Genomic DNA, 23,410 nt, shown 5'->3' on the forward strand with positions numbered 1-23,410 from the left:
TTGCTGTTGTCATTGAAATTCTTTTCAATGTCATCATGACACCATAACCAATAGTATCGATTGCCAAGAGATGTGGCATCACAGAGGAGGCCAGATTTCACAGACACGATCTCACCGTTTCACAGACACTGACTTGGTGTCTGACTAAACTCCGATATCTCTAGTGTGAGTATGTGGGGAGAGGGGGGGGGTGCCTGTGAGGCAAGGAGGGAGGGTGGATGACGGCAAGAACGTGTCAGAGCCACACACACAGACGCTCGCTCGCGCACTGCTTTATTGAGACAGGAGGGGACAGAGTCAGACGTGAAGAAGATGATGCGGAGAGAGAGAGCAGGAAAGAATGTCTACTGAGCGGGTGGCTCGTCCTTGTTCACAAACCGGCTCTCGCTGAGACAACATGGGCTGCATCGGCTCCCGCACCATCAGTAAGACCCTCTTCCTTTGATTTCATCTCTTTTGCAGGTCGAAAAGGAGCTGGGTTAGTGTAGCGATAGCCGATGCACACACATCCCCCCTCATAGGGGAAACGTGTGTGTTTCTATGGAAACCTCTTGGTTAAGGGCCGTTTGTCCTCCAAGCTTTGACAGCCTTGTGGAAAGCCGGGATTGAGGTGGTGCTTCTGAATGTTCTGTGCTTCTCGGGTGTGTCGAATTGATCCGTGAGCATACAGGTGGAGGTGTTAGGCTGTTTACACCAAAGAAATATTGATGGAGAGGAATCTAAACATCTTTCTTTTTGCTAAATGAGAGTCTCAAGGAAGAGTCCATGCGCGTACCCGATCGCTCACCCGCATGCATGCATCGCTTCAATTACTGAAGTTCGCTGAAGAGGGTGTTTTTCAGTACGAGAGGTGCTAGATCTACCGGGGCAATTACACGCACACACGGCTAAATGTAGTTCGCGCGTAGAGACGCTCAGGTTACACGAGGCCGGCAGACGCGCCGCACATGTAGGTCAAATTGTGCAAAGTCAACGGTGCCGGCGGGCACCTGTTCCCGCCAGACGCTGTGGACGCACGTTAACGCAATTCCGCCGATGACAAATTACGGTTGTTTTGGACCGATTAACATTCCGCTGTAAGCATGAGACGACAGCAGGCTGCCAACCTCGGAGAAAAATCACAAGTTTTTGTCTTTAACGTGTTTTTTTGGGGTTTGGATAGAAGATACTAAAGTCGTTTTGCATTAGTGGAGGGCGTACAAACAGAGCCCAGGTGCAGACTGTGATATAAATGTGAACGCTGCTGTATTTGACCTTTGGTTGTCATTGAGCTATAACCCCACAGAAGCAGTGCACGCGTGGGTCGAAAACGGATGTTTCCAGTGCATCAAAAGCCATCAAAGCGCCTCAGGAAAAAGTGTCATAGTGGGGCATATTGGCTAATTAGGGAAGCCCATATCTATCCTCATGAGAGAAGCAAATATAACCACCTCTCACAGAAATGGCCGGTAATCCAATGATTTTATACGGAAAAAGCAAATATCTCAAAGAACTTGTAGACTGAGACCGGTTGGATACCTTAGAGGTGCTCTGGGGAGGAGCGTGGATGGCATATTTAGTGTGTTCGGCTATAAATAGAATCTACAGTGACCGAAAAGAAGGGGAGAGAGGACACAGATGCATGCAAATAATATGGGTCAAGTGCCTGATGTTGGCAATATCTCACGCCTTTACTTAAAGCGAGTTGGGTAAATATACGCCCCCCTTGATCTGTTGCACTGGCTCTTAATGGCTAAATCCAAGGCTGTGTTATTGATTTTTGGTTATTCTTGACTCTCAGGCTCACAAAGTGAATTGTGGCTATTGCTAGAAATAGGAACATTCTTAGGTCTACATTGATCATCACACCGGAGACTTTACAGATCCTGTAGCAGTTAAATGCATATATTGCATTTGAATTAAACTAAGATGATCATGTATGCTATATTATGAAAATAATGCCGTGTCTCTTATATGGCATCTTTAAGAATTAAAAGCAGCTCTGTAGAAGAAGAGGTGACTGTGGCTCCTGTCACAGAACAGTATCATTTTGGAATGTAATGTTTTTTTTGTAGCCACAACCTTTAAAGGCCACTACTAAAATACCTGAATCTTGAATTTGGTGGCAGACCGTAAAGGGCGGACGCAATTAGCAAATCGTAATATAAAAACGGAAATACCCTGTTGCAGGTTTCATTAACTGAACATAAAACAAACACTTCACTGGCTTTTCTCATTAAAGTTGTTATGCTTTCTATGTTGTCGTGCATGTTAGCTATAATTATACTCTTCTGTACTTCATTTGGCATACTTAAACACATACCTATAAATAGTAAATTCAGAAATATCAAAAAATAATTTTGAAATGGTGTCTTCACCTTTTCCGCTGTAGTAATACTTATTATATGCTATAGTATATGCATGAACGTCTATTTGTCTGTCACAGATTGTTCTGTGAAATATTTTGTGTGGGTGTGTTTTGCAGGGTGCATCAGGGCATCAGGTCGGTGGCTTGGAACTTGGCACTAATGCCAATGTTTGAGTTGGGCTGCTATCTGCGCGTGTTTGTTCTAGGCGATTGCGTTACTCGGGGATGCCTCTTTGTATTGATTTAATTTCGAGCTTTAAAAGAGGACACGGAGGCTGACATACAGCTGGTCTCTGCACCTTTTCTCGCACACTCAGTCTCTTGTCCCTGTGTGGGGTAGTTTGCATGTGATTCCATGATCCCGCTTATTTGATGACAGACACGGTCCAAGGTGACTGGCTTACTGTGAGAGATTTTAGTCTTCGAGAAGGAGGGGACAGAACAGCAGATAGAGAGAGAGAGAGAGAGACTGCAAAGAATGAGTCAGAAGAGAAGATGGAACATGGGAGAGTCTTTTGGTGAATTTGTACCTACAACTGAAGGTCAGATTTTAATTTTAGCGAGTGTGCAGCAGGTCTCTATTTCTACGGAATGTTGACATCCAGCTTTACTAAGCCAGTCTTTCAGACAGATTCTTCTGGTCAGCACAGGCTTAACATCAACAACACATGCACTTGCAAACAGTAGTTATCAACTATTAACCATTGCACCCTCAATTTTAGTCAATATGCAGCATTGCAGATTTAATTTTATAGTTGTCACATACAAATAAGAATCAATTACGAGAAAAAAAACGACATGTTCTGTTGCAGTTTGGGATTTATTTTGTTTCCTATATCCATCTCTCCACTATCCCTGATTTTACACTTGTGTTCTCAGGGTCTCTTTTTTATTTTATTGTGTTCCCTCACAGTCAGTTTGTTTGATGATTTTGTCTGTGCTATCTCACTGTGACTGTTATTTTTCAGAGACTGTGAACTTTCTGTTACTCTCTGCTGTATGTTGTGCTCTCAGTATGAGTCTCTTTATGACTCTCAATCTTCCGTGCTTTCTTTGCCTTGGTGCTCTCTTTCTGTGATTGTAAGCTTTCTTTGTGCATTTCTTTTCTTCCTGTCTTTTGACTTTCCCACTCTCTCTAACTTTGCTGTCTCTGTGACTTGCTGCTTTCAATAATCAGTCAGTTCATATTGCTTTATTAACATGACTTATTGGCATTGACTCTCTGTGACTCTGCTGCCTCTTTCTTTAACTGTTCTCTCAATGGCTTACTGTGTTCTCACTGTGGCCCTCTGTTGCCTCTCTCTCTAACTGTGTTGTCTTTCTCTCTCTAAATGAACTGTTTTCTCACTGTTATTCTCTGCTGTGTTTCTGTTACTGTGCTGTCTTTTCGACTCTCTGCTGTCTCTCTCTCTATAACTGTGCCGTCTTTGTGACTCTTTGCTGTCTTTCTCTCTAACTGTGCTCTCACTGTTTCTGGGTGCTGTCTCTTTTTTTCTTTCTTACTTTCTTTCTTACTTTTCTTTCTTTCTTTCTTTCTTTCTTTCTTTCTTTCTTTCTTTCTTTCTTTCTTTCTTTCTTTCTTTCTTTCTTTCTTTCTTTCTTTCTTTCTTTCTTTCTTTCTTTCTTTCTTTCTTTCTTTCTTTCTTTCTTTCTTTCTTTCTTTCTTTCTTTCTTTCTTTCTTTCTTTCTTTCTTTCTTTCTTTCTTTCTTTCTTTCTTTCTTTCTTTCTTTCTTTCTTTCTTTAACTCTCTCTTTAACTTGTCCTGTTTTTTGACTCTCTGCTTTCTTCCTTTTTTTCTGTGCTCTCGACTTGACTCTCTTCTGTCTCTCTCTCTAACTGTGTTCTCACGTTTACTATTTGCTGTCTCTCTCTCTAACAGTGCTTTCTCTGTGTCTCTCTGCCATCTCTCTATCTGACTGCGCTTTCGCTGTGTCTCCCTGCTGTCTTTCCCTATAACAGTGCTCTCTTTATGACTCTACTCTCTCTCTCTGACTATGCTCTCACTGTGACTCTTCCGTCTTTCAATTTTAAGGTACTTTATTGGCTGATTGCATGTTCTTACAATATTGCCAAAGCATTGAACATATAACGAAAGACATACAGTAAGTACAAACATTAGAGTATAATTAAAATAAGGTGCCGAGTAAGGAATTAATATAGAATGAAATATAAAATAAAGTATATCTAAGTAAACAAATGAAATATGGAAATAAAATATCAGTATCTCTCTTTATGACTCTCTGTCTCTCTCTCTCTCTAACTGTGCACTCGCTGTGTCTCCGTGCTGTCTCTTTCTCTTTAACTGTGCTCTCACTGTGTCTCTCTGCTGTCTCTCTCTTTAACTGTGCTCTCACTTTGTCTTTCTGTTGTCTCTCTCTTTAACTGTGCTCTTGCTGTGTCTCTCTACCATCTCCCTTGGACTGTGCCTTTGCCACTCTAATGGTTTTAATCACTTTATGCCTAACCTCTTTTGTCCTCCATTTTTCTTTGTTTTACCACATCGCATAGTATTCAATCTCTCTCTATCTTTCCCATCCTCTTTCTCTCTGTCTTTTCTTTCCTCACCCCTCCTGTCCATGTGTTTTTGGCTCAGTACTGGAGGTGAGTCAGGCTCTTGGACTTCACTCCTAATCAGTCACCACGAGCATCATAGTGTGTCACAGGTCCGGCACAACATTCCTATTCATTTAAATATCTCTCTCCCACACACACACACACTTTAAATCTTAAAGAGAGTTCCTATACATTCCAGGCCATGAGATCTGTCAAGCCAGATTGCCCCATGGTCCAGCTGTTCTTCGATTCGATTCTTGGCAGATACTCTGCATTTTGTCTCTGTGAACTGAGCAGATACCATCAGGCTTGTGCTGGGTGCATATGAATCGTCCTTCTGTTTTTGGATTAACCTCAGCATTGTGCATTTATCCATGTCACATGTAAATGTGTTTATGTTCTCTGACTGTTCTTTTCTCAGTCTCATTCCTTCACCCACAGGCTCCAGCCCTCATAATGCTCAGTGTCAAACCCAGATATAAATGTAGATGAGCAGACTAAACAGTGCGGTAGCCATGTTGTGCTTAGCGACCTTGGGAGTGATATCTTATCCTTCATGTCTTCAAGGATTTTCTCAATGTGTTTCCCTGCACGAGTGGAAGTGAATGTCCATAACAACATCATGGAGGCATGGGCAGATATGTGTCTGTCTGTACAGTTGTCTCTCTGTCCATCATTCAACTCATCCCTCTTCTGTCCTGATCTTCTGGTCCTGACTGTCTCCTTGTAACTGGTTACAGTAGACCTGTTTACCTTATCTCACTTTATCTCTCTTCCTCACTTTATTCTTCAGTCTCCCTTATTGCTCTCCACCAGAGCTCGGATGATCTGCTCTGTCTCTCCAGAGTGGGTTAGGTTGATTGAGGAAATGGCCCTTAGGCCCAATGGCTCTTCTGTACTTACAGAGAGAGAGAGAGAGAGAGAGCAGCAATTAAAAGGCACATGCTCACACACACATGCATGGGATGCGAATAATGCATTCTGAGATCCGAATCAGCCTTGAGTGAAAAAGGATTCAGATAGAACAAGTACTGGTACATTCTGCTTGATACGATTAACCCCATCGCAATATTGTTATTGTATTGCGTGAGCAGTTCAGGACTGCTGTAAATGAGCTCAATGAATCAACCCTGCGCTCGACTCAATTTCAATGATATTGAGCTGAATTAGATAGAACTAAATTGAATAGAACAAGACGGGGCAGTAAGAGAGCACATACCCTTGAGTTGGACATTGTCAGTGGTCTTCATTGAGACCCCATTCGAACATGCAATTAAAAGCAGCGTTCTGTTTATTTAGATAATAAATATGCAATATGTTTTATAAAACCGCAGAAATGTTTTTAAGATACCATTTACTATTTATTAACTGTGTTTTGGTAAAACGATCATTTTGGTTTCATTCAACAATATTCCTCCCAAATATCAAATTCAAATATTGGTTCTTTTTGCATTTATTGGCAGAAACTGGAGAAACAGGCGAAAATTATAGAAAAGATGCGCAGATGTTTTCAGACCTCAAATATTGCAAAGAAATCAAGTTCAAATGTACTTTTAAGCAATACAACAGTATTATTTGTACAAAGGTATTTATTTATAATTTTTTATATGATAACCACGATTTTTATCAAGGTTTGGTGTTCATGTGTCTTGTCATGCTGTCAGTCTTTCACATTGCTGTTGGAAGACTTTGTCATTCCTGAGGTTTCATTTTGTTGAAATTTAACAGACACTGGACTGGATTGGCCACAATATATCTAAAAATGCTGATTTGAAATGATAATATGGAAATGTCTTAATTTTTATATATATACATAGTTATTATTGATGTGTTTTTATATGTTTTTGGTCTGTGATGACTAGTCACTTAGGGTGTTTTCCTTTTTTCAAATCGATCTTTCAAAGGATTAGCTGTAGAAGGACTACATGTATTTCTTTACACGTCTGTGTTTACGCAGCATTTAATGTTTCAGGGCAAATGTTATGCACGTCACTCAATTTTGTTTTTAAATTAAATGTCATTTCTAGTTTGTCATTTTGAATGACTCACTGTAAACACAGCATCAACATTTATTTTAGAATCAAAATGATGCATATAAATAAACAATAAAGAAACAAACAAAATAGCACATATTAACCTTCACGGGCACAATGTCAATATGATGATATTAGCCCAGTGTCGTCTTCTCCTTGAGCGGGGTTAATATTATATTCAGCATATCTTGGAAGCCTGTTCTTGAAATGCTAAATTATTTGCACATTACATCACAGACAGCAATTGCAAAATGTTTTTATCATTTTATAGAAGTGATGTGATATCAAAGCGTGATGCAACAAATCTCTATCCCCACAGAGTGCTGGCAGATTTGGAATGGATAATTCATCTAATTTTAGGTCTTTGTGTGAATGTCAGCAGAAAATCTAGAGAAGAGCTGTCAGTTTGACTTAGCTTGTGCTGTAAAGGTTGCGTAAGCCACACGCCTATTCCGGTATCTCAAACTCTCTCTCTTTCCTTACAGCGGCGGATGCAGTTCCCGTTCGGAAAGATGGGGAGCAGGTGAGAACAATGACAGCACTTTGCATATTTAAGTTTTGCTTTGCACCAAACTTACAGTATATCCTATTGCTCTTATGGCTTTAAGCGTCTGAAATGACGTCTTGTTCACTTACATGTGTTTCGGTCCAAAGCTGTCACATTTACCATTTCTTTGCTTCACTGCTGACATTTCTACCTCATGGCACTTTAATGAAGTCTTTAGCTAACATGAAGCCCCCCTGTGTGCCAGAGGTGTCTTTATACAACAGAGCCAAGTCTGATCTGTGCCTGCTCATAATTCTGTTTAAAGATGCAATGCCACCTCATCTTCAAAGGCATGGATGGTAGGGGCGGTCAGTGGGCATTAAGGGTTTCTTTTATTAAGGTTATCAAAAAGTAGTTTGAGTGTCGCTACAACAGAACATTTCAAATTTTTGTTTTATATTTTAATTCATTTCCTTTATTCATATTTCCATATCTCAAATATTTGATGAGCAGCATTAGAAAGTCTGTGTAAATACTGGGGATGTTATATTTCACAGCACAGTATTTAACTATTTAAAAAAGCTAAATATATTGCTTGAGCTTATATATAATCTTTCAATGCTTTGTTTTTCATTTAGTGATTTTTCTGCTTTATGTGCTGTAGTCCTGTCTTAGGGCTTAGCTCTCTTAATTTCGTTCTTATTTTTAATGTTAAAATCATTCAGTCTTTTATACTTTAACACTCAAAAGCATTAATTATCACTTTGAATGTTGTCAATTCAAGATGTACGTGCAAAAATTTCTTTTTTCTAAGTCTATTAACAAATTTTTTTACGGCTCTAAAGACATGTCGTGCAACCCCATAGTGCTAAGATGGGGAGAATCCGCTCTGTCCAGAGCCTTGATGGTTTAATGCGTGTCTGAGAAAAACTCTGTGTTAGAGTTTTCTCCAAGGCCACAGGAGCTGGACCCCAGAGGCCGGCAATTACCATTACCATTACAGTATTGCCGTATAACAGGTTTCTCTCTTGGGAAGACACAGACTCATTCGTCATCCTGATTCGCCACACGTATTTCCTTTCCTAAGGGCAACATCTCCTGGCTCCCTGTTTTACTCATCCCCAGATGAATTTGGCTCCAAAGCTACCATTTTAAATTCTGATACCTTTCCAAAAGACAAATAGCGTTTTTCATATCTCAGTGCTGAATTAAAGCCAGGGGTGATGTCATCTCTCTGTAGCTGTAGCTGGAGATACTTCTGGAGAAATGACGTCCGTGCATTGCATGCTTTTCTGTTTTTGTGTATGTATAAGAGAGCTACCGACTTTGCTACTTGTCTATTTTATCAGTCATCCACAAAGTAAATCCTGTTGAAAAGACCTCCAAATGTTTAGATTTAAAGACTGGGAGATCTGGTCTGTTTGTATGCATCAGGTCTTTGAAAATTCATGCTGGTCCTAACTAAAAGCAGGCTGAAAACATGTCTAACATAACTTACTCAAAACATAAATTACTATTAAATGGAGAAGAAAAATAATTTTAGGAATGTTCATTTACACCTATAGCTGCTTTCCCCCCCACAGAAATGTTTAAGGTGTTGACCATAATTGCACGCCTGCCACAATACACCAGATAGTTTTTTTCAGGCCCAACTTTAAGGTTTATGCATAAGAGGTTACATAGATACAAATCGATCGACCAGACGGCAGTGTTTTCATAATTTCCTCCAGGTAAGATATTTACCCCTCTCCAACGCCCCTTTCTGACACTGACCTCTATTTGACCTTTAAAATTGATCTCCATCTTTATGAACAATGAGCGGCTCTTGCTGTCCGTTCTGGCACCAGTGTTTGTCTCGCTGTGCTGCATGCGATCGATCACTCGCTGCGAGTATGTTTGGGTTGGCTAGGATTACTAACTCTAGTGCAACTCATCACTGTCGGCTTGTTTATTCTTGCTTATGTCCTGTGTAGAGGCGACAAACATAGACACAACGGATGCAGGCTTAATTCATTTATATTTTACACCAATGTCTATATTTTACTGTAGCGGTTTGGTTATTTGCTGAGTGGTAGAAAGATCTGGTTTTAATATATGGTTTTAGAGTCTGTTTACTGCATAGTTACTGCATTTTTTCACAATGTTTTTACTCTGTTAACCCCGCCTTTAAAAAGCACCTATATACAAAAAGTGCACCGTAATTATATATTGTTTTCATCCGATTTAGTTAGGTTTACTTTTGTAATATTTAGAAAATATTTCATGTTCATTTTTTTTATTTAAATTTTGTTATGTGCTTTTATTTATTATAAGTTTTTATATTATTGTTATTATTATTTTCATTTATTATTAAACAATTATGATCATTGCTTATTTTGTAATTTTGAGTTTATTTTGAAAGTTTATTTTACCATTGAATAATTTTAGTGCCGCATTTTAAACTTGCTTTAGTTTATTGCTAAGGGGACATTTAAATTTTCTATTTTAACTTACAAGATGTTTAATAGTTTGGGTAAACTTTATCAATAAATGGGTGATTCTTTGTCGGTTTAAAACGCAAAAAGTTGTCAAGAGGCAACAGAACCATGGAAAAAATACCCGGTTGAATACAAATCAACATACCCGGGAGCCTTAAATCATATATCTCGGTCCATAAGAGAAATCACAACATTCTTCTGTGGTCTGTCGAGTTGTCTTTTTGCCCTGTTGTTTTTACAGATCTGGTGTTTTTCACTTGGCTAGTTGTTCCACCTTCTGCTGTTCTATGTTCAGATCATTCCTTTACTTCCTTCATTTCTTTCCTCACGTCCCTGTATCTTTCCCATCAATTCCTTAACTGTTATCTGCTTTGCGTTTAGCACGGACGTGCCGAGTTTTCCTGGGAAGGAATCAATGTAAGTCCGGTATTGACCCTTTCTCCGTCATACATGGCTTCTTTCGCTCTCTTGTTCTCATTCTTACGTCTGATTTGATGGTGGGCTTGTTTTTATCGATATGAACATCTGTTTCCTGTATCACGCTACTGACTTTGGAAGTCACAGCATGTGTTTAAAAATACTGAAACTATGACATTATGACAGGCACGATGCTGATAAATGTCATAACAGTATGATCTTGAAAAAGAGAGTATATTAGCCATATGGTAATGATGCTATTTTATTAGAGTCAAGACTTGGATACAGACTGGGAGCTATAAAACTGAACCTGGAAGTCACAAAAATATTTTAAAAAGTATTTTCTCCTGAGGTTTCCTTTGCCAGCAGATGTCTTCATCTGTATCATATTATCTGAGATTTAGACAGATTTTGTGACTTGTGGGCGGCACTGAATGTCAAAGAGATGATATCACAGTGTGGTTCACGGGGAAAAAAACAAGACTGAGTTGAAATCCCCGAAAGGGCATCTACTTCGCAAGCTATACTTTTTCACAATCAATAAACATTTCCATTAAATGTATATTCTTTCTTTCTTTCTTTCTTTCTTTCTTTCTTTCTTTCTTTCTTTCTTTCTTTCTTTCTTTTTTCTTTCTTTCTTTCTTTCTTTCTTTCTTTCTTTCTTTCTTTCTTTCTTTCTTTCTTTCTTTCTTTCTTTCTTTCTTTCTTTCTTTCTTTCTTTCTTTCTTTCTTTCTTTCTTTCTTTCTTTCTTTCTTTCTTTCTTTCTTTCTTTCTTTCTTTAGCTCTCTATGGAGGACACCACCTCGATTTTGCCTAGTCTAAAGCGAAACTCAGACGCTTACGGGATCGGAGCTCTGGCTAAGTCCTCTCTGTCAGGTGTGTCAGGTGTGTGTCTGTCCCGGTAGCTGGTAACCGACCCCATGTTGGCTCCAGAGAAGGTGATGGCGATTGGAGTCAACATGGCTGCCCTTGTGGGTCCCCCACCCCTCCCAGTTTCACCATGCGCCTTCATTTTTAATAGTGCATGTCAATGGCCTCTTTGGCCCCTAGTCAGATCCAAGCAGAGTTCACAAAACAGCTGACGTAAGTGCACTATCCATCTCCACGAGCTTACTGCTAGGAAACATGGCCTTTCAGTGTAAAGTAGTGAACTGTGTCATGTAATGTGTCATGTGGTCGTGTGCGGTGTAGTGGTCTTTTGTGCAGTAAATTGTTGGTCCATGCTGTGTTGTCATGTTGTCACAACACGTGAAAATCTTTTAGTGTAATGTCCTTTATTCTATTAGTTGTTATTTTCTTGCTTTTCTTAAATGCTTGAAAATGGGGTGAAGTGCCCAGGTGACACCATGAGATTGTTTTTCCCTGAAACGAATTGAGATGATTTATCAAAGCAGACAGTCACTTCTTCGAATGGGTTTTTTTATCATTGTCAAGGTTTTAAAGGGACAGTCCTCTTAAAATTCTATATTATGTTATTATTTGCTCAACCCTTTTACCTTTATTAAAAAGTAAAAGGGTAATACTCAAGCCTAGTTTTCTGTGCACTTCAAGTATTAGTGTTTTTAATTGTTTTTTTTTAAGGGTTCTTGAGAAGAATGAATATCATATTGGTTATAGGAACAACAAAAGGGTGAAATAAACAAACTACTGTAGCTTTTTTAAATGGATGGTCACCAAAAACTTTTGGTTTTGTCATCATTTACTCATCCTCTTGTCATTTCAGACCTCTATTACTTTCTTCTGCAAAACACAAAAGTTGATATTTTAAAGAATGTTGTTAGTAACCAAACAACGGCGGTACCCATTGACTTGCATCCATATAAAAAAGAACTGAACAGGTACTGCCCTGGTAACTGCGGTTACCCACATTCTTCAGAATAGCTTCTTTGTTTTCTGCGAAAGAAAGTCATATAGGGTTAAAATGACAAGATGACGAGTAAAGGTTTTTGGGGTGACTATCCCTTTAAATCCAGAGTGTTTTACTCATGTTGAGGTTTTAACAAATGCGTCTCTCATTCCAATGAAATATTTGCATACTAATGGACCGTTTTGTTTAAAAGAAATGTTTAGACATTTCTCTCCACGTTCTAATTATTCATACAAGCATAAAAGCTAATGAATCTCATGTAATTCATTACTCATGTGAATAATGAATTCACATTATAAAGATGGTCAACCAATCAGTTCCCCCTCACTGCTCACAGGGCAATCGATCAAGTCAACAGGCAGTAACAGACTTTTCCAAAGTCTCCCTCATTCATGACCATTCATTCACGCTGGCGCTAGTTTAGAACGTGAACGCAAATCACAAAATTAAAGATGCATATCCCATGATGCACTGCCTGGCTGCCTTCATTCCGCCCCGTTCTGCAGCTTCAGTCCAAAAGAGCACCACACAGTCTCTACAGGCGGTAACTTGTGTTTTTTTTTGTTTTAGGGGTGACTAGATCGATGAAGGATAAAGTGACCAAGCCCACCGCTATGGCCCAGGGTCGTGTGGCACATATGATCGAGTGGCAGAGCTGGGGTAAGCCATCAGCGGGGCCGGAAGGGGGAGCGGGTCGTTCCAACCTGCTCCGCGAGAGGGAAAGACGGCTCGAAAATGATGCTTATAGTGATTTGAGCGATGGGGAGAAAGAGGCGAGAATGGCAGCAGGTGAGATGATTCAAACGATTTCTTTCCATTGCTTAAACAATTTACGGTGGCAAAATGATGCATTCATCACCTTTTTGCACATTTTGCTGTGGTGCAGCTCTGAACCCTTGTTTATCTCAAATATGGAATCAACACAATGTAGGTCTCATTTATAATGTTATATCAGAACAATCTTGACATTTTGTTAAATTAAATGCAGCTGTACCTGCACAAAAACCATTAAAGTGCTTCTAGCATCTCCAAATGGCATACGGTATTAGACAAATAGATTGGAGACAATAACACTTGTATTCATGAAGAGGTTCTTAACATTTAAACCATTTTTATTATTATTTTCAGTTTTTCAGAATTTGAAGGTATGTGTTTAGGTTAAATCATAATTTTTGTTTCAACTACTAACAATATTCCTTCTAAATTTCAAACAAAAATATTGTTTTTTTCGCATTTATTTGCAGAAAATAGAGCAAAGAAAAGATGCTCTCTATTTTTTCAGACCTCAATACTGCAAAGAAAACAAGTTAATTTTCACTTTTAAAGGTCTAGAATGGGATTTGTAGCGACCACTAGAGGTGAGTTTGAGACAACGTTAGGACGCGGGGTACTGAGGCTTTTAGCAGAGATACTCATAGATAGATATCTATGGAGATGATACTTTCCAGCAGAGAGACGTTGGAGAGAAAGATCGTCTAAAAATCACTCTTCTGAGGAGGTAGCTTTGATTCGGATCAGTATGTGATTAATATAGTTTTTTTGCTGTTTGTTAGAAACAAGATTTGTTGTTGAAATATTCACTGTGTAACGGAGCAGTTTTGAGCATCATTGTTTATCTGGAACCAGTGAGCTGCTTGGAGGGCCGTAGCTAGAGAATTCTGGGCCCCCTGAAAAAATATTGATCTAAAATAACTTGCCTCCAAACACGCTTAAAAAAAGCACGAGCAGTTTGTTACTTCACATACCCTCTGTACTCGTGTCGTTACTTATTTGATTCATTTTCAGTATTATTCCATGATAAAGCTAAGCATTTCATGCTTGCATTGCGCAGCACGTTTGAAGGCGAGCTAACAGTAAAAAGCAGGCCCGCTCTGTATGTAGATAGAAATAAGCTTTTTCTAAGATAATACAAACATAACGGTTCATTGCGTAAGGTCTTTATACAGTTTGCATAAATGATTTAGTATATTATATTGCATTTCTGTCAATAGATCCTCCATATATCTCCATGTTATACAACAGTAATATTTGTACATTTAGGAAGCGTTATTTTTATGTGATAACATGAAACAGTTTTCATGCGTCTTGTCATGCCGTCAGTCTTTCACATGGTTGTTGGTTGGTTTATGAACTCCAGAGGTTAAATTTAAGAGACACTGGACCGGAATGGCCACAATACATCTAGAAATGTGGATTGAATGAAAATTTTAAATTAAAAAAAAATTCTATTCATTTTTTGAACGCGATTGTATTTACAGAATAAAAAATTCAATTGAAATTTATTTCTATAGCGGTTTTCACATTTTTGCATTGCTGCTATATAGTAAACACATAAGGTGCAGACAAATGTAAAAAAACAGGAAATGGACTAATGAAAACTTACGAAATATAGGACACAAAGAGTAGAGTGTATTATTTCAGATATTTAAATAACAACACAAATAAACTGCTTCAGAAAGCAAAAAACGAATGATTTTTTTAGGTTGAAACCAATTTTGTCCTTTTTAGCTTATTTCAGCTGTATTTTTTGCAGGAATCCTGCAGCAGTTTGCCATATCTGAGGCCACACTGTCAGCCTGGAACTCAATGTATGGAGAGAGTTTTTGTGCAGACTCCAACCAGGGCAGTGTTGCTCACCTCAGTGAAGTCAACCAGGAGAGCATCACCAGCAGAGGTGAAGGTTACAAACATGACATTCATTTAACATTCATTCATCAAACAGGAGGAAATATGTTGTAAAAAGAGATAAGAACCCTTTTTGATATAATAATAATAAAGTTGCCTGATGTTGCCTGATTTCTCTTTATATGTATAAATATTTGCTTATGATAGCTTAGATGTTGGAAGTACTTCCCAAGGGATTTTTTCGCTCAGTGGTTGCTCTTTCATAGTTCAGATACAGTCTCTGTTGTATTTCATTCAGTATTTGTCTTTTACAATTTCTAATAATAAATTGAGCTGATAAATTAATAAAGACTATATAGCTTTGTGTAGAGTACATCACAGATGGCCAACTCGGAAGTCAGCGACTGGTTCACTCGACCGAAAGCCTTTTCCCAAAATACTTTTTGAAGATCGCAAAAAATAAGATCTTTGAATAACAAAGGTTTATGAGGTTTGTCTGATCACGTTTTGTCTGTAAATCTTCACAAACTTTAAAGCATTTGTAACATCTGAAGCGTAAATACAATTATTGTATTTTATATGTTTGTAAAAAGCTAACGTAAGGCTATAAACAAACTCCTCTAAGGTCGCTAGATATCAGTGTTTCTAACACCAAGCCTTTTTAATTTTTTTGTAAAAACTTGTTCCCTGAAGTAATTAGTCTGTGAACAAATCACCATCCACGTTTTTAGCATAGGCGGAGTTTGACATTCGAGCCAGGGGGTGCAAAAAAAAAAAAATCATTGTAGCAGCTGGGACCTGGGCTATCAATTGGGGAACACAGCACTAACACATATGGACACAACAAACATGCTAAATAAACACATATATTTATTTTTAACCCAAAGAAGAAGAAAAAACAGTACAACAATACAATCTATTAGTAAACAGGTTAGCCACTTGACTTTGCATTGCATCTTTGGACACAATTAGGATCAACACAATAAAATGCGGACCACTTTTGTTAAAATATTATCTTCAACCAAAACGATTTTTAAAGTTTTTCTTTCCTTTTTTCAAAACACATTGTGGCAATGAGAGCGATTAAAAAACAAGTTATATTTCGCATTTTGTTGTACTTCATGAAACATTTAAAACATTTTGAGACAAGGGGAAAAAATAAAAAAGACGCCATGTGAGAGGCTACAGTATGCATAGATACAAAATCTCCTTATGTCCATATTTTTGTCCATAGCTAGCTGAGAATCGCTGGACTTACGTTACTTGTCACATGACCCAGAGCCCTGAATTTTTTTTTACTAAAGGAGTATATGAAATCAGATGTATTACCTACCACCATTTAGTTGTTTTGTTTTATTTAAGATATTTATAATATATAATTTTTTAAAGAATGCAATTATTTTTTTTGTTGAAACAATGCAATTACCCGTTTCAGCCGCCAGGGGGGGCAATGCTCTCCCTGCCCCCCCGCAAACTCCGCGCATGGTTTTTAGAGATTTGTGTCCATGTTGCACCATTTGTGAGATATGTATGCGCAATGGCGTCTAACGTCCCCGCCAAAGGATTGCAACTTTTAGCAACTTGTTAGCAACCGCCGTCTTTCATAAACAATAACGTTTAAAAAAACCACGAGCGGGTTATAACTGGTGTGTTTTATGTCATACAGTAGTTTAAAAACTTGAAAATATTGCTTTGTTAAACACAGATCTTATTTCAGGCGATTTACCAAAAACCCATAAACATTTTTTTAACTTAATTTAAAAAACACTTGACTATTTAGATGCTCCAACATTAACAATTGTTTACCCGGCATCTTTTGACATCTATCTTCAACCACACTTATGTGTTTTACTGATGCGGGCCTTTCATATTTCTGTGGTTTTTATTTATTTTGTGTAGTGTTGACAGATGTGCCTTCCAGTACACTTGACAGGTCTGGAAAACAGTAGCCACCACTTTATTTAGTGTGTCAGAGACTCCACAATGACAGCTGCAGACCCATTGGCAGCGGCGAAGAATTGTGGATTCTGAGGTTGAACAAGCAGAGCGTTGAGGCGAGGTTGTTAAAGCATAAAACCAAATGAGTCTCTTTGAGATTGTGGCCTGATTATGTAGATGAAATGAGGATTACCTGTGCCAGAGGGGTGCAACTATGCGTTCTATGTGGGTGCTGAGGCAATTCTGATTTTATCAGATCTTTAAAGCTTTCAAAGTATTAAAGATATCTTAAACAAAAAGGCCACCTCCAAATATTTACATAATTAAAAATGAATCATTGATATTAAATCTTTTTGATATTTCATATTTTACCTTGTTTTTCTACGTTCTTCAGACCAGCCATTGCATCATTCCTCCGCAGAAGTGTGGCCTCGCACCTACGTCTCCCACGGCCTTTACTGCCTCTCCTCTTCTGATGCATGGGAGCCAATCAGCAACGAGCCCTCGGGCGTGGCTTCACCCGCCGCTGGCTCCTACATAATGGCGGGCGGTGCTTCGGGTGAGGGTTACGATGGCTCCCCTCATTACCTGACGCAGCAGCAGCTTACGCTGCAGCAGCAGAGCCACCTGCAGCAGCTGCAACAGTATCAGCAGCAACAGCTCCTGCAATACCAACAGGTGAACAAACCCGCAGTCAGACAAGCTGCCATGTTTACATGCTCAGCAAAACATCAATGAGCTGAGGTTGTATATGTAGCCGACAAAGTTAAGAATTTTGTCTACTGTGTCATGAAAGGTGGGGGAATTTTAAACAAGACAGGAACGTTTGTGTCTCTTTAACATGTGTTTATTGTTTTTGGATGCTTTGCTTGGCTGCTTGGTCTTTAGTAGATTTATAGACCACATTGTCATCCTGACTTCAATCTTTTGATGGAGATTTACTTAAAAGTATAACGAAGTATTCCAAGTATACGTGGCCTGTAGTTGTGTTTACTCTGTTGATTGAGTTGCATATTAAATACTTTTTTATATAAACACTAAACTGGGATGTTAAGTTCACTTAAAAAAGTACAAGTATACTTGCAATCTACAAACTACAAAACGAGTAGTCTACTGAGAGTATACTTGAAAGTACACTAAAAATCAGCTGCAAGTATTGAACTACTAAGCTATCAGTATACCAAAAAGTTAACTTTTAGTATAGTTGCTGATTAACATAGTTGTAAATAAGTTGTTTACTAAAGTTTACTCTTGTTACACTTACAGACTAAAAAGTGGGCCAATTCAATCCCAAGTAGTACACTTACAAAATGTACATTGATATTTGTATACTTCCTACAAAAAGTATACAAAATACATCCTTGAACTTAATTATATAATTAATAAAAAAGAAGTTGAAGTATACAAAAAATTCGGATGCTGGCGGAAGTACTTGGTAGTCTATTCAGTGCCTGATTAGAAACTAAACAAAATCAGTGTATGATGTTTTGATCTGATTTATGTATTTAACAATATTAATATTTTATAAGAACTAAACTCAGCCGAATAATATTTTGGTTTTGTTGTAAAATTCTGCATTGTTTCCTTTTGTCTTTCAAAGTCGTTGGAACATCGACTGCACAGCACCTCCCACTCCTTACAAGCCACGCCCAACAGCACTATCCATAGCCTCGGCCCACCCACTCACCCGAGACTTGCTGACTTATGGGCGGCAGCACAGGTGGAGCCCCATCAAATGGAAATGATGGGTATGACCATGGCAGAAATGGGAATGGCGGAAATGTATGCGGTAGAATCCACCGCGGAGACCGAATGCATCCCTGAGCAGAAAGAGGAGGAGGAAATGAAGGTGCAATGTCTTACTGTATGTCGTAGTGTGTTTATATATGGACCAGAAAGTCATAGTTATTTGGGGTTGGAGAGTTTTGACTTGGATCAGTAGGAAACCACGTAGAACACCAAAGAGGATTAACCACATTTTAATGCACTTAAAACCTTTCAGAATATCTTAACAACCACATAGCAACCCTGGCATCTTGGTTTTGAACAGACAGGCACCATTTATTAGAAAATAATTCTAGAGTATTGAATGAACCTGCTTAAAGGGATACAACCCCATTTTTTACTCACCCTCAAGGCATCCTAACGGAATATGACTTTCTTCTTGATGAATAATGCAGTCGGAGTTATATCACCATGTATCCTTTTTCTAACAAGCGGTAGAATGGGAGTAAATAGGGGGCAATTTTTTTAAGCTCCAAAATGGATGCAAATCGATTGTTTTTGTTTAAGAGAAATATCCTTATTGAAACCGGCATTAACGATAATCTCTAGCTTCCATTATCCCTAAAATAAAGGCTTGTTTTTCTGGCAAATGACGGTGACGAAAGCTCACGCACAGAGGAGATGGCATCCTATTGGAACAAAAAAAAAATGGCGCATTCGTCACAGGAACTTGCACGCGTCATTTGCCAGGAAATGTTTTTTATCAACGCTCACTGTAGGTTGTTGTTAATACGTTATAGGTCAAAGAGCATACGGGTCACATTACCATAAATCATGGCGGACGCATTATGTCCTAAATGTATTTATACTACTCCCACTCATACTATATAGAACGTACTGCCGATAGCTGGGTACTTATTCAAATTCAGTTATTTACTGTCACAGTATGCTATTTCGGACGCAGCGTCTGATTGGTTTACTGCACATTTTGTCCAAAACACACCCATTAGAGATTCATTAGAGAGTCAGGACAACCTGTTTAGACCATGCGCTTGGGCGCGCCAAGCATTTTCCCTTCCTTAAACTTGCTAAGGTGGATTCAGAGAGGCCCTAAATGCACATGTGCCGTGTGCTTTAGACCATGTGCTTAGATCATTAAAATATGAGCCCACAGTGTTAAAAAGACTCCAATTGAAATTTGTGACATAATTCGGAATATCACATATTTGCTTTTTTGCTCCAGGAGGACATAACATTAACACTCAAACCCGAGCAGACATCGGTAACTCCCGCCCTAACCCCTCCACTACAGAGAGAAGACTCCACCCCACCTAGGGGCATTAGCCCGGGGCAAACACCAGCAGAGCCAATGGCTGAGCACATGACCTACGAGGTCACATCCTGCGTTGTCCAATCACGGGAAGAAGTGGAAGTTGAGGATGGGGCTATTGTTGTTGTGACAACCAACTGACAGTCCAAATTTACTGAGAGCGAGCAAAGGAGACACTGAGTAACAAAAACCTTACCGTCTGTGAAATAACCAACCAGTTACGCTATTCTATATTCCATTTTAACACAGATATGTACTCATGTGGACTGTCACACGTGGTGGAAGAACTTTGCTTTGATGGGGAGAGATTTATTGTTTATTTAACAGTGATGGAGCACAAGGTGGAAGAATGCAACAGGGCCCATATAGAGACTAAACGTATGGGAGCGAGAAGCCGACATGATGATGCTGCTGCTGCGGAACGCTGGAGGTTTATGGGGGAGAGAGAGACAGGTGGAGTCCAAGGACACCTGCAAATGAAAACAGAGTGCAATACTGAGAAATCAATACAACCAAAAGAAAGTGCATGCGTTTTTATTTGTTTATTTATTTACGTATTTAAGTGACCCTGAGCGATCAGTATACTGTACATATGAAGGTATTGGTTCTAAAATGATATGACTGTTTAAATATTTTTTCAAAAATCATGTTTTTTTTATTGCGCGTACCAATTAATATCAATCAAACCGCAGTTGGTTTGTTTTGATTTAAGAATACAGCTTACTGAGTCAATAAAACACCAGAAAAACATGATATCATAATACAAGACATTTTTTGAAATAAAATCTCATTTTGGAACCAAACTCTTCATATAGTAATAACAATAATAATAATAATAATAATAATGATTTTTTTAATAAAACTAAAAGCCAATGAAACAGTATGTAAAACTTTGTATGTATATATAACATGTATGTACTGTATGTGTGTATGTTAGTACGAATGTATGGATGTATGTGTCTTTTAAGGTATATTCTGAAAAACATATTATGACTTTTTGCCATTTGGCAAAACTGTTGCGTGAAGTGTCCCCTATGTACCTCCAACAAACACACACAAACAATTTCAAACAGACACTGATACATGCAACACACACATGGAAAGATGTTTTTGCTCCAAATAAATCCAAGCACAATACTGCCCGACTGAAAACAGTGCTGCCCTTTTTAACATCCTAACTGTACGGTTACCAAGACTTATGCACTATTATGAACATAAACGAATGTATTACCCATCTTCATAACGACAGTCCAGTTTTGTTCTCATGTCTTCAGTTTCATCATCGACGTGTGTATTTATCTGTTTGTGCGCTGCCTGCTTTGATATTGATTTGCACTGAACAACAAGAAACAACAAATGCAAACAGAAGAGTCGTCATCATTCCAGGAGGTTCTGTCAGTCTTTACAATCAAAATAGAAGCAACTTTAGAGACTTGGACTCCAATAAGTCTGAAACTAAAGGAAACCGACGTGGAAGACGGAGGTCTTGAAAGAAGTTTCATTGACTGAACTAATCTTTGAGTCGGATCAAATCATTTCCACTAGAAATAGACATTTCTTTCAAACCCTGTAACTTTTTTATTACCCTATAGGGTATAGCATATATGATTTTGTCACGACAGACCGTATGACTGTGGAGAGAAAGTGCTTCTCTGGTTAATGTTTGCAGGCTTTCATCAAATGATTTAATACGCTGTAATTTTAATGTACGCTGCAAAATGAAGTGCCCTCAACTATAGCGTCCACTTCACTAATATTTGTCTTTATAAATAGATGCATACATGTTCCAAAATATAAAAAAATGTCTGTCAAGTTGTGTTATGGATATTGTGCCAACAATCTGGAATGCTTTTGATTTAGCAAAGGAGTTATATTCTGGGATGATTTTGAGAGTTTTGCTTTTAGTATGATGCAAAGCTAATGCAATATTTATTTTTCTATTGTTAAATATGTCATTCATTGTGATATTTGGAACACTGTGGGACACTGTGGGAATTTGGTAGGCCCACCTGCAAGAGAGAGAGAGAGATAACAATTATCAGTGAACTTGCTGAAAGTGGATGAGTGCTTATGGTTATCAAGCTCTGTCAAAAAGAAAAAATTACACTCTTTTCTAAATATGTTCTCGCTGTTTTGAATTACACAGCAAAACCATCCAAACAATGCTAACGTGAGAAGTTGTGAAGGTCATCAAAAATATGATTTAGTTTAGTGAATTATTGTTACTGAGATATAAGGCAGAAAACAATCTTTGAGTTTCCCTAAACATTCATTGTTATCTTGTAATCTCAGTTAAATCATGTGCATTTTAATGTGCTGTAAATAAAATCCTTATTGTGAATCTCCGTCTCATTTGTGTTCCCCGAAAACAGAAAAACAACATAAGGATATCAATACCAATTTAAAAGAATTACGGATGCTTGTAAGGATGCCGGCCCATTCACTGACAGAAAACAAATAGTGTACCACATGATAGACATATTTATTTAAACTTGCCATAGTTTATTGTATCATCAATTCATGATATTTACTTATAATTTATCATACATAATATATATATATATATATATAGAACAACTAAGACAATACATTATTTGAACAAATCATTAACATTTACAAACTATGAAACAATGCAAATAGACCAGGCTGAAGTCTCATAATCTAATGATGAGATGATAAGCTTCAAGCATTCATTTTTCTACAGTAGGCCTATATTGTACATTTTTGACATGGCCGTACTCAGGCAATTTTATATTTTCACAGAATGCGCTTTACATTATGTAGGATGATTTCATGCAGAAAACAGTAAATCACCCCCCCAAAAGACTTTAGATGGGTCACAAATGTCCATACTTAACCCAAACATGGGTTGAAACAAGCCAGAATTTCTTAGGTTTCTGTCAACATCCCATCACACAGAAAAATTATGATGAATAAATAAATAAATAAATTAGGATGAGAAACACGGAGGCAAACAAATATAACTCAAACTTCACTGAAATGACAATAGATCACATAATTCCACATAGATTGTTCATAAACAGCAGTCTTGGTTTAAAGACATGAGAGACACCTGAGAGTATTTTTGACAGATAAGGTGAACCAAAGGACAGGTTTAAAAGAAGACAGCACACACCCTTACTAAAATAGTTGCAAAACAGAAAAAAATTACAGAAAAAAAGCCCTATTAAATTCTAAAAAAGTTCTCAATGTGCCACCTGCTGGCCAACTTTTGCTTTGAGGTGCGACAGAAATAGCCAAATTCAGTAAGAATATTCTTTATGACTTGCATTAAAAAATCCAGAATGGCACTGAAAACATTAAGTAAATCCCAGGTTCCATGTTACCTGCTGATTGAAAAGGAAGACATAAAACAGGGATGTTATATTTAAATTATATTAGGTTTTTATATTGGGGTAAAATAATGAGCAGCGGTTAGCCCATTATTTCAGTAACAAGCCTTATTATAATACTGCTCCGGGGGCACATCGTGACAGCCATCCAAAAAAGGTTTATACTGTTTGACAGAATTTGTTTGTGAGAGGACGAGGAACAATACAATAAAAGAAAAACTAAATGGGACACTGTAAAACCTTAAAACAAGACATG

At 38.1% G+C, this 23,410-nt stretch overlaps 2 protein-coding genes across 2 annotated transcripts; both read left to right on the forward strand.

Annotated features, from left to right (window-relative positions):
- Positions 1-290: 290 nt before the first annotated feature.
- fam131ba (family with sequence similarity 131 member Ba) lies at positions 291-18,472 on the forward strand (the record flags this gene model as incomplete). Its single annotated transcript, XM_079485038.1, has 8 exons — positions 291-425; positions 7,420-7,457; positions 10,280-10,315; positions 11,099-11,201; positions 12,754-12,972; positions 14,717-14,857; positions 17,141-17,424; positions 18,347-18,472. Coding segments are annotated over exons 1-8 (975 nt in total), but the record flags the coding sequence as incomplete, so codon positions are not given.
- A 29-nt stretch (positions 18,473-18,501) lies between these two features.
- Positions 18,502-20,019, forward strand: LOC306910068 (uncharacterized protein). The gene is made up of 2 exons (XM_079484287.1): positions 18,502-18,595; positions 19,715-20,019. Exons 1-2 carry the CDS (start codon positions 18,503-18,505, stop codon positions 19,940-19,942), a joined length of 321 nt encoding a protein of 106 aa, XP_079340413.1. The 5' UTR covers position 18,502; the 3' UTR covers positions 19,943-20,019.
- Positions 20,020-23,410: the final 3,391 nt, after the last annotated feature.

The sequence above is a fragment of the Barbatula barbatula genome (assembly GCF_947034865.1).
Source record: "Barbatula barbatula genome assembly, chromosome: 21".
NCBI lineage: Eukaryota > Metazoa > Chordata > Actinopteri > Cypriniformes > Nemacheilidae > Barbatula > Barbatula barbatula.